The 12,926-nt window shown below is 37.2% G+C and overlaps 1 protein-coding gene across 5 annotated transcripts in view; it reads left to right on the plus strand.

Annotated features, from left to right (window-relative positions):
• MAP3K4 (mitogen-activated protein kinase kinase kinase 4) overlaps positions 1-12,926 on the plus strand; it is a 109,799-nt gene that overhangs the window by 39,942 nt on the left and 56,931 nt on the right. For all 5 annotated transcript variants that reach the window (XM_040628033.1, XM_040628028.1, XM_040628029.1 and 2 more), the window contains exon 3: positions 8,359-9,722. In XM_040628033.1, coding sequence (XP_040483967.1) covers positions 8,359-9,722 — 1,364 coding nt within the window. The remainder of the gene's footprint in view (positions 1-8,358; positions 9,723-12,926) is intronic.

Below are 12,926 nucleotides of genomic sequence, written 5' to 3' on the forward strand. Positions count from 1 at the left end.
AAGCATTCCCGAAGGGCTAGAAGAACACAGAAAGGTAACTGAGGGCACTATGTTGCAAGGACGTGAGAGTAACCATTAATTTTTTTTTTAATTTTTTTTTTTAAATTTTTTAAGCAGTGGTAGCCATTGTCATGAACTGATTATATGGATATGATTCTTTAACTATTTTTAATACTATAGGCTCAGAGTAACTACTACTAATCTACAGTAGTAACTAACTACTATAGATTTATTTTTTATAATTAGAAATTCAGTCCCAGGCCACTTTCTAACCAACTGGCTGTAAATCAAGAGTTCCCATGAGACCCTCTTCAGGTTCCATAATTTGCTAGAACTGTTCCTAGAACTCAGAAACACACTTTACTTGCATTTATGATTTATTATAAAGACTCAGGAGTAGCCAAATGGAAGAGATGCATAGGGCAAGCGGTGGGGGGTGATGTGAATCCCCCCGGGTCCCTCCGGGATTAGCTTCCCACTGCCTGGATGTGTTCACCAGCCTGGAAAATCATCACATTGCCTTATTAAAGAGTTTTTATAGAGCTTTATCTCCAGACTGCCCCCTCCAGCCCCTTTCTGGGAGGTTAGGGTGGTGGGTGGGGGCTGCTGAAGGTTCCAGCCCACTAATTATTTCCTCCTTCTGTGACTGGCCCCATCCTGAGGCTATCTAGGAGCACCCCTTAAGCCCTCATTAGCATAAATACAGATGTGATTGAAAGGGGCTCCTTATGAATAATAAAAGATGCTCCTATCACTCAGGAAATTCCAAGAGTTTTTAGCAATTCTGTGCCAGGAATCTGGACAAGATGCAAATATATTTCTTATTATTCCTCAGTGAGCAACTGCTAGCAAAGGTATGAGGAGATGGCAGCTTTGATAGAAGGCTAATGGGAGTGTAAATTGTCTCAATCCTTGTGGGAAAGTAATTTGTTAATACAATCAAGTGGTGGTTGGTTATGTCCTTGACTCTGCAAATCCACCACTGGGAGCAGACTTCAGAGAAGTTCCTGCAAATGGGCATAACAAATCCTGTAAAAAGATTCATTGTGTCATTCATCGTTTGTGATTTCCAAGCATAATATGCAGTTGTGTAACCGCCAAGCAGGGTAATTCAAAACAAGTGTCTGTCATAGTGGTTGTCTGAGATGCCAGGGAACTGAGGAGAGAGGAGACCCTGGCGGGAAGGTGAAGGACATAGATGAGGTCACCATTGTTGGGATGGGATGGAGGGGGTGTGAAGGATAAAGGCGAGGTCGCCATTGTCGAGTTGGGATGGGGATGTGAAGAATGAAGGTGGGATTGTCATTGTAGCAGTGTTTTATTTCTTGCTTTATGTTGGTGGACTCTCAAATTTTGATTGCCAGTTTAGAAGTGTGCAAAAAGGTATTTTATCCAATTTCTGCATTTCCCTGGGAATGTTAAAGACATTTTTGTTTTTGAAACATGAACAACTGCTTTTAGAAGCTGTGATAAATATGTAGCAATGTTACGATGTCTGGGTATGAACGGTTAGTTCCTTATTACCTAAAAAAAGTCAGCTATGTGACATCCTGACTGATGTAACCTACCAGTTAAGCTCTTGAATTAGCTCACTGACCAGGCTTAATTTCATATTTTGACGAGTAACAGGATTTAGTTGTGGTATTATTTAAATTGTACTTTGGATAATGGTAAATAACTGCCAATTAAGATTTTATTAAGTTTTGGACAATAATTAGTCATATGTAGCTGTTCTTCTTAAGATTGGTTTAAGGGAGAGATAGTCATGCTATCTCATCCTTAAATTTTTGTGCCTTTTAACATAGCAGAAGGAAGTAAACCTAGTTCATCTCACAGTTTAAATAGGTTATATAAGAATTAAAACACTCAAGTCACGTCCTTTTCAAAGTGAATCTGCCTTGTAATTAGTATCAGCTCCATTTCGCCAGCAGTATTATACTATACTGCAATAGCCAAATTATAGAGAGAGAATGAATATCTCAAGATATTTATATCAGAATTTGAACCTATGTGTGCCTACATATATACACATATGGATTTCCCTATCATAAACAAATATCTTAAAGTGTGTGTGTGTGTGTAAAAGTCTGTGTTTTTGCTAGCAGTAGTAAGATTAGCAACTTGTTTTTGAAAGAGTATGATACTGCTGTAAAATTGAGCTGATAAAATGGTTACAAGTCAAATTCATTCTGTAGAGTTGACCCTTGAACAATGCCGGGGGGAGGATTAGGGGGGCTAATCCCCTGCAGAGTCAAAAATTGGTGTATAACTTTTGACTCCCCAACAACTTAACTTCTAATAGTCTACTATTGACTGGAAGGCTTATCATGTCATAAATAGTTGAATAACACATATTTTGTAAATGTATTATGTACCATATTCTCACAATGCAGTAAGCTAGAGAAAATTAATTTTTGTTTATTTATTATTATTTTTTAGAGAGGGCAGGGGAGGGGCGGAGGAGGAGAGAGAATCTTAAGCAGGCTCCCTGCCTAGTGTGGAGCCCAGTGCAGGGCTCGCTCTCACAACCCTGAGATCATGACCTGGCCTAAATCAAGTCAGATGCTTCACTGACTGAGCCACCCAGCGCCCTGAGAAGGAAATGTTTTTAAGAAAATCTAAGAGAAAATACATTTACAGTATTTATTAAAAAAGAATCTGTGTATAAGTGGATCTGTGCAGTTCAAACCCTTGTTGTTCAAGGGGTCAACTGTATAGTCAGTCATGTGATTGTTTGTTGTTCACTAGAGTGGACTTAAATCTGTTTTTCAGCTCTTTAGTCTAAACTTGGCCTGATAGCCAAAGTTCTGGTTCAGGCTACACACATAAGGACTCACTGTTGCAGCCAAGCTCTCTTCTTTTTGCCTTTGTGTCTCTTCATGCTCTTCTTCTCTGGCTTAAAAGACGCTCTTGACTTTCTTGCTGCCCTTGTTTGAATTCTGTCCATTCTTCAGAGCCCCCAGTCAAGCATGTGGTGTTATTTAAAGTCTTTACAGATTAGTTACCTGCTACAATCTGTCGTTTATGACACTGTCTAACCTTTCCTTGGGCGGTTAGTACTGGTCTGTGAGCACCTGGTGTGATGACACGAACATGGGTTAGAATCCCTGACGCAATATTTACCATCTGTTCCATGGTAGTCTTCATCACAGTGTTGCTGTGAAGATTATGACAGTCTCTGTACAGCTGCTACTTGAAAATGAGGGGGTTGAAGAAAGCAGTGTTTCTGAAAATGTGCCATTCTAGCCAGGTTGAATCAGAGACAGTGGGAGTACGCCCAGGAGTCCGCATTTTAGCAAGAACCTAAGTGATTCTTAATGTTGACTGATATTTGAGAACCATGAATTCGATCTCTAAACCCTGCAGATTGCTGACATTGTTTGGTAATCCAGGACATCTTGCTCTAATGACCATCTCACACTTAACGGTAAAGAGCAGCCATGTGTGCACGCTTAACGCATTTGAGAGCTTGAGGAAGGCCGATGTGTTGAGTATGGATAGTACTCAAGGGGAGAGCAGAAGTATTTCAAGGACTTGATAAAAAATACATTTTATACATATTCTAAGGAGCCAGTTCTAGATATGGATGGTGGGAGAATTCAGTTGACTGTCTCATATCTGTTTAAACAAGTGAACTATATTGCTTGTCGTTGGTTGCTTTTGTTTTCATTATAATTTTTTTTTCTTTTCCTTTCATGTTCTTCTGATTAGGCAGGAATTATTGGTGATTGGCCAAAGGAAAAAGTAGCTACTCTGGAAGATCCCTGTAACTTCACTAACCAAATCATACCATTTAATTTGCAACCACTCGGGAGATCAGATGTTCCATTAGTCTTACTGAAGTTATTATGAACTAGTTTTGTAATACTATAATGAGAACTTGTCATGTAATACATTCTGTATACTTTTTTTTTTTTTAAAGATTTTATTTATTTATTTGACAGAGAGAGACAGCCAGTGAGAGAGGGAACACAAGCAGGGGGAGTGGGAGAGGGAGAAGCAGGCTCCTAGTGGAGAAACCTGATGTGGGGCTCGATCCCAGAACGCTGGGATCACGCCCTGAGCTGAAGGCAGACGCTTAACGACTGCGCCACCCAGGCATCCCAACATTCTGTATACTTTTGATTTATTCTCCTTTTCAGAAGCTGTTTGTATTTGACTTTTTATTAATTGCAAAAGGATTTAGTTTTTTTGGTTTTTTTTAAAGATTTTATTTATTCATTTGACAGAGAGAGAGACAGCCACAGAGAGAGACAGCCAGCGAGAGAGGGAACACAAGCAGGGGGAGTGGGAGAGGAAGAAGCAGGCTCCCAGCGGAGGAGCCTGACGTGGGGCTCGATCCCAGAACGCCAGGATCACACCCTGAGCCGAAGGCAGACGCTTAATGACTGAGCCACCCAGGCGCCCTGCAAAGGGATTTAGTATTAAAAGAAAACTAGATATAGAAACAAACTTGCCTGTTATTAATGGACTTTCAAGTTATTATTAAAAATTTTATACTCATGTCAGATTGGGTAAAGATAGAATATAAAGTGCTTGGGAATAATAACTGTGTCTCAGCTTACAGATTTCTTTTCACCACCAACACCATAGTACTTCTCAATGTCCCTTAACTGACAGGTCCCTTATGGTTTCATAGAGGACTACCTGGTCACTGATTGCTAGGAAGTATTCTCGTGTTTCCTTTGTCCATCAAAAATATATTATTTGAAAAGTATAACTGCTGATAAAATAAATAGAGTTTTTTTCATAGTAGCTAGACTAGGGTTTAAATCTATTTTAAATTAAAATTACATCATTTTAAAACATGATATATCAATTTCCATTTGTGTATTTTTTTTCAAAACCAACTTGGTTTTTTGTTTTGAAAAATTAAAAAAAAAAGCTCTTATGTTCCATCTTGTGCCTTTCCCAATTTACTTTTCTTTACACACATCGTAAATCCAAATAAGCCATTGCTTTATGTAAACACAGAATTTTAAAAAAATTGTATAGTATACCATTTTGTATGCTGTAAGGTAAGCTTAAGATTTGTATGTAATCTGCAAAAATTAGTTTCTTAGGCTACTAAAATTTGATTCTTCTTATATAGAAAAATGGGACTGTGGCATTTTTTTCCCTCCTAAGGCCTTTTAATTATTGAAATAAAGATCAAGGCTGAGAAGTTCTATCTTTTAATATTTTAATGCTTTGAATATTAGCTTCCTAGAAAATATAGCATAGATTTGGGCATAATGTTTATAGCCCAGTCTTCTGGAGTTATGAAAAACTATCCCAGTTACTCTCCGTTAACCCTTTGTTTTCTTTAGAATCTTTGAATCATGGATTAGAAGAACATTTATGAGTTATATAAGCCAAGTAATACATTTTCACTGTTCACTATTACTTAAAAATTTTAAGTGGTGTGCAGACATTCTCTGGCCATTATCAATAATGTTACTCTATATCGTTTTATAAAGTTTTGTTAGGATCCTAAATCCTAAGCTAAAAAAAGTGTTTTTTGTTACATAAATATTTGATTTCTTTCGTTCAAAACCATTTATATGGATGTTTGTACCAATGCAACATTCTCTTCTAGGTCTACATTGCCTCTCTTCTGTACATGTTTCTTGGATGTTCTTACGTATTCCCCTGGTATTAAATAGCATGTCTATGTACTGATGACTTCCAGATCTATATCATCTTTGGATTTCTTTCCTGAGCTCAAGACCCACATTACTTACTGCAGACATCACCAACATAGCTGTCCCATAGGCACCTCAAATTTAGTGTATTAAAAACTAAACTCATTATCTTTACCTCTAGCCTTAAACAGTGATACCATGTATGTCATTTTGTGTTTCATAGTGACCGAGTATAGTATAAATTCCTATCTTGAAAAATAAAATACAGTGAAGTTAAATTTGGAAGCGCTTGTTAGCTTTGCTTTCAAATAACCATTGTTTTACCAAGTAGAGATGAATGGTATGTATGTGCTATGTCAATAAAGGTATACAGAACACAGTTAAAGAAAGCACCAAAGAAAAGACAAAAGCCGGGCCTGGGCAAATTTTTTATGAAGGAATATGATAGGCATTTGTAGCTAGAAACAAAATTGTGAGGAAATTTCTTGAATAGATTGCATAAAAAGTTTTAAGACCTTTAGAAGTAAGATAGATTAAAACTACAGATAAAAATTCTATCATTTAAAAATATTGGTAATTAAAAAGCAATAATAACTTTTTATATTAAAATATAGCAAAAATCCCTATAGACAGATAAAATCCTTTTTGATGGACCGTAAAGGAAATTAGTGCACGTGAGTACCTGTGGGCAAGGGGGAGGGGCAGGGAAAGAGGGAGAAACAGATCCTAAGCAGGCTCAACGCCCAGAGTGGGGGGGATCCCAATATGGGGTCAATCTCATGACTCTAAGATCATGACCTGAGCAGAAATCAAGAGTCAGATGCTGAACTAACTGAGCTACCCACATGCCCCTAAAATTCTTCTTTTATTTATTTATTTATTTTATTTATTTTTTTTAAAGATTTTATTTATTTATTTGACAGAGAGACAGCCAGCGAGAGAGGGAACACAAGCAGGGGGAGTGAGAAAGGAAGAAGCAGGTTCCCAGCGGAGCAGGGAGCCCAGTGTGGGGCTGGATCCCAGGATCCTGGGATCACACCCTGAGCCCTGAGCCGAAGGCCGACGCTTAACGACTGAGCCACCCAGGCGCCCCTGAAATTCTTCTTTTAAAACTATTTTAATTTAAATTGATTAGAAGATAAATTGGTTTTAAATGGGATTTCTTTAGTGAATTGATTTTGAGTATATTAGTTTGTAACCCATATGAATATATGTTATTTCACTAAATCTAAGACATACTATGTTTTAAGAAGAAAGATGCTTACAATTGATGACATAGTGTGTTTTTATACTTAGAATTTTTATTACTTATTTACTGAAAGAACCCTTTTTATACTTCTTGATATTTAGATACAGGTTTGAAAAAACTATTTTGTTACTTATGTTGTGTCTGTGTGTGTGTGTTAAAAAAATATATATATTATATATATATACTATATATTATATATATACTATATATTATATATATTACATATATTTTTATTATATATATTATATATATTATATATATATATAAAAGAAAATGTAAAGGAAACCTTTTAGTGAATATGTTTCTAAAACTTATTCATATCATCAATTATAAAACATATTTTAATTTCAGAGATGTTAAGATATAGAATGTGTGTCCTAGGTTCAGTGACACGAAGTATATCTTGGGTGTGGAGGGGAGACTGGAATGGGGTTTTAGGTTTGGCATTATCAGTGTATGAAGTGGAAGCGAAGATTACCTGGGGAGAGGGGAGAGTAAGGCAGAAGAGATTGAAGAGTGGAACTCCGAGAAACAGCGTTTTCTGGAGTGAGCCAGGTTCCAAGGACGGAATTTGAAAAGGAGTGACTTGGGAAGTAGAAAAGAACCCAGAGACTGTTGTATCTGGAAGGCAACAGCATGAAGGGATTTCAGTAAGGCGGAGGTGGTTAATAGTGACAGAAATGTCAAACAGGAAGGAAGGAGTGTGTGTTCATTTCAAAGCTCGGGAATTAAATTACTAGCACTTTCTACAATTGTTTGATGAGAAAGTGTGATGTTTACTTTCTTTGCATTGATTTTGGATGATTTTATATACTATTTGAGGCAAATGATACTGAATTAGTCCATATATCTTTAATTTTGTTAATCTTAAATTTAAAATGTTATTGTTCATTTGTGGGAAAGAAGAAACCAAGGAGTAGAATAAATTAACATTTTTATCTATTATCTCTCTTTCATTTTTTTATGAGAATCATCTGAAAGTGTCTTAAAGATTCTTTGCTCAGTCTACTTCATTTTGCAAATGAGAGAAGCGACCCAGGAAACTTACGTGGTCTGCTCCCGAGTTAATACATTCAGGTCACGGCAGAGGCAGGGATGGGGTGTGTTTTCTAAACCATGTTTCTGTCAGATCCGCTGTGCTGTTTCTCCCCTCTTAAGTTGAAGGTGGTTAACTTGTGGCGATTTCACTCACTTGGGTAACTGCACTTTTAGTGTGGAGAAACCGCTTGTTTTAGATTTGTAGTGGAGAGTATTAAAAAGCATAGCAAGTATAATAAAGCAGGGAAAACGGATAAAATCTTCTTAGAAATTTAGAGAGAAATGTGTATATTTTGAGTCTTTTCATTTTCAGCATATGGTTAACGCTTTTTTCTCCAGTAACAGCCTGAAAAATAAATACATGGGAATATCAGTTTTATTGAATATATTGAGAGTAGCTTCATGTTTGAGAGTTAACACAATGATCTGTTTATTTCTTTTTAATAGAAAAAATGAATGCACCAAACCAGCCTCCACACAAAGACACTGGAAAAACTGTGGAGAATGTGGAAGAATACAGCTATAAGCAGGAGAAAAAGATCCGAGCGACTCTTAGGACAACAGAGCGCGATCATAAGAAAAATGTGCAGTGCTCGTTCATGTTGGACTCAGTGGGTGGGTCTTTGCCCAAAAAATCAATTCCAGATGTGGATCTTAATAAGCCTTACCTCAGTCTTGGCTGCAGCAACGCTAAGCTTCCGGTATCCGTGCCCATGCCTATAGCCAGAACTGCACGCCAGACTTCTAGGACTGACTGTCCAGCAGATCGCTTAAAGTTTTTTGAGACTTTAAGACTTCTGCTAAAGCTTACCTCAGTCTCAAAGAAGAAGGACAGGGAGCAAAGAGGACAGGAAAATACGTCTGCTTTCTGGTTTAACCGATCTAATGAACTGATCTGGTTAGAGCTACAAGCCTGGCATGCGGGACGGACCATTAACGACCAGGACCTCTTTTTATATACAGCCCGTCAAGCCATCCCAGAGATTATCAATGAAATCCTTACTTTCAAAGTTAATTATGGGAGCTTTGCCTTTGTTAGAAATGGAGCTAGTTTTAATGGTACTTCAGTAGAAGGGCAGTGCAGAGCCCCTCATGGAACAAAGATGGGGGGTTACTCAACATATCATGAGCATCTCCAACGCCAGAGGGTGTCATTTGAGCAGGTAAAGCGGATAATGGAGCTGCTGGAGTACATAGAAGCACTTTATCCATCGTTGCAGGCTCTTCAAAAGGACTATGAAAAATATGCTGCAAAAGACTTCCAGGACAGGGTGCAGGCACTCTGTTTGTGGTTAAACATCACAAAAGACTTAAACCAGAAGTTGAGGATTATGGGCACTGTTTTGGGCATCAAGAATTTATCAGACATTGGCTGGCCAGTGTTTGAAATCCCTTCTCCTCGATCATCCAAAGGCAATGAGCCAGAAGATGAGGGTGATGACACAGAAGGGGACTTGAAAGAGCTGGAAAGTAGTGCAGATGAGAGTGAAGAAGAACAGCTCTCAGGTCCAAGGGCACCGGAACCCACACAGCCCACTGACAACAGTTTCAACATCCATTCGCAGGATTGCGTACCTAAGAAGCTTGAGAGGCTTGAATCTGAGGACGATTCTGTTGGCTGGGGCACACCAGACTGCAGCACAGAAGCAGGCTTTAGTAGACATTGTCTGACTTCTATTTATAGACCATTTGTAGACAAAGCACTGAAGCAAATGGGGTTAAGAAAGTTAATTTTAAGACTTCACAAGCTGATGGACGGTTCCTTGCAAAGGGCACGTATAGCACTGGTAAAGAGTGACTGTCCAGTGGAGGTAGGTTTCTGGTAGGCATTAGTATGGCCTTGTCATTAGTTCCATTCTTACAGTGTCGTGTTGATTATTATGTACTTTCATAGTCTTGATATTTTTAAGGTGTAAGTGGTGGTTCCTGTAACTTGCAGATTTAAACATTTCTATAAAGCACTGTGATAAATGTGGAAATGGATTTATGAAAACTGTATGAAATTTAGTGAATTAAGTGTAAGGTGGTGTGTGGAGGAAAAAAATCCAGCCATATAAATATAGGATGGAGAAGGACAGGCTAGGTATAAATAAAGAGGGAAGAAAGCCACAATCATGGGTGACCACAGGCTGAATATGAGTCAGTAAAAAAGTCAACATGATGCTAAAATATTTTTAAATGAATATGGCATCCGAGGTCATAGATATAGTTCTTTCTCTATTCTTTGCAATAGCTTATTCCAGTTTTTGGCCCGTGTATTTTAAACCGATAGGAACAGATACTAGATACTACACATGATTTTAGCCAAAAGGCTAAGAAGCAATTTGGACTCTGTATTTAAAGAAATGTAAGAATGGTCAAAGGAAGAAAGAGTTTACGTTTTTGGCAAAGTTAACGATTAGCATAGATGGTAGAAGTTTAAGGGAAGCCTTAACTATCAGATCCACAATTTGATATGTGAAGATTTTTGTGAGAGGAGTATACCTCCTAGGAAAAGCAGTTTGAAAACAGTGCAAATTTTGTTTTGATAGCTTGATGTCTCAGAAATTCTTTACTGTTAAGTGTGGTCAAACTAGAAAGGGGCACACTCTTGGATACCGTTCTTGAGGGGAAGAAGAACAGTTTTTCTCTTGTGGTGAGTTTGCACGTTCGTCTGGCTAAAAGCAAAAGCACCCAGATCTTTGAGATCCTTTATACCTGTGTCTGGTTGCCATTCTCAATTTTAATAGCTATTTACATATGTATGTATGCACCTTTTATTTTTATTTTTTAAACTTCCCGTTTACTATACAATCTGGCTTGCTTTGGAGTGAGAGGTGATACAACAGAGGGCATTTTTTTTGTAATGGGAAACACTGGAAGAGAACCTCTGTTTATAAGATTTTTATTTTTCATGAACTAGACCGTGAACTCCTAGGAGAAGGGGTCAGACATTCACATAGTATAGTAAGATGTTTGCAAAAGGAATCTGTACTTTGTAGCTATAAGAAGTTAGTTTGAGTATTTTAATTACAAGTCTTAAAAGTGAATTTATATATGAGATCTTTTTTTTTTTTTTAAAGATTTTATTTATTTACGAGAGAGAGAGCATGCGAGAACCCATCAGCCAGGGGAGGGGCAGAGGGGGAGAGAGAAGCAGACTCCCTGCTGAGCAAGGAGCCCGATGTAGGACTCAATCCCAGGACCCTGGGATCAATATGATCTTCTTTGAACAGTATTTTAACTGAACGATTTTTTATGTACATCTTCTTATTAGAGCAAATGACTGTTTTCCCCCTTTTAGTCCGAAATAACTATTTTATACGATTTTGTTATAGTGCAATTTTCAAAATCAGTAGAACAAAACTAGATAAGGAATAAGGATTTGCCATAGACTTCAGATGGTGAATAACTTGCTTTGGTCTCGGTTTTTGGCTGGAGTGGTTCAGTTCCAATGAGGACACATGTGGGCAAGACGGGGTCGATGATTGATTTTTATTGTGAAGCACTATTTTTGAAGTAATATGAACAAAACAGCTCTGGCGGTATAACCTCATCTCTGATTCAGTGGATCTCATGAGAAAGAGGGGCTCATGGTAAGGGTCCTGGGAGGTCTGTGGGGGCTTCTTAAAACTGCTGATATTAGGTAGCCCATAGTTTTGAATTCGTGTCCACGTCATATTCCTTCAGTTTGACCAGTTGAGATTTAACTGAAAAGGTTATCCTTATAGAAAAGAAGAGACATACAAATTCAAAGCTTATGAAGTGTGTGAATTAAAGACTATTGGAATTATTTGTAGATTGTTTGCTTTTCAAAACAAATATGAAGTACGGAAGCCCCTGTTTTAAGTTTTGTTTTATAAAATGTTGTGTTTGTCAGATAACAAACGAGTAACCAAGAGCTGAAATAGAAATTCAATCCAAACTAATAAAAGATGAGGCTTCACCTTACAATGAACTCGGTGGGAAAGTAAGACTTACAATTTTATTTCCATTTCAGGAACATAATTTCTGGAAGGGGAGGTGTATGTATATGTATGTGTATGAATATATGTAGACTTTCCTTCTGGGTTTGTTTTAGTCTTTGACTAAATATGTTGGAGAAACAACCAGTTTTTGAAATCAAGTAACTGGATTCCATTCCTTGGTGTGGGTCTTTCTCACCACATGACTTTGTAAATGACTTAATCTTTCTGACCCTAAGTCATTGCATCTGTAAAATGGCTATAATACTCTCCTACCTACCTCACAGGGTTGTTGTGAGGCTTTAAAAAGGTATTTGTGTAAATGGTAAAATGCTATAGAAGCCAAATGTAAACTATTAATTTTTAGAAGCTTTGTTAATTTTTTTTCTTTTGAAGCTGAGTGTAAGTCAGTATGGGCCAGACTGTTCTATATTTTTATTTTTAAAATGTGTTTAACCTTTAATCTCTGCGAAATACTCCTACATTTGAAGGGCATACGTTTTAAGTAGTGAATAGACTTTAGATTTAAGGACAATTTTATTTTCATTCTTAGTAGAAGCATCTTGACCAACTGGCACCACAGATTATACCCAATACATACCTTCTATTTTGCACTGTTTTTTTGGCTTATGTGATAATAGTAATGAATATAGTTGAAGGATTTCTTGTCTATGTCTTTATATTTTTAATTCTTTATGATTACATTACTTGTGATTAGTGTTTATAAATAACATGTGATCTTATATTTAATTCCCCTTGGCTTATAAACATGCTTTATAAAGCAATTTTTCTCTAAAATTTTATTATATTTCAAAGATCTTTAAATTTAAAAACTTGTAATCTTGGGATAGTTCTAGGTTTATGGAAAACTTGCAAAGATAGTACAGAGTTTTCATATATTCTTTATCCAGATTCCCCTAATATTGACATCTTACTTAACATTGCTAGATTTGTCAAAATTAGTACATTAACAATGGTATAAAATACTGTTAACTAAACTGCGGCCATTGTTTGGGTTTCTGTTTTTGTGCTAATGTCCCCTTTCTGTTCCAGGACCCAGTCAAGGACACC

The sequence above is a fragment of the Ursus maritimus genome, unplaced genomic scaffold (genome assembly GCF_017311325.1).
Source record: "Ursus maritimus isolate PB19 unplaced genomic scaffold, ASM1731132v1 scaffold_13, whole genome shotgun sequence".
Taxonomy (NCBI): Eukaryota; Metazoa; Chordata; class Mammalia; order Carnivora; family Ursidae; genus Ursus; species Ursus maritimus.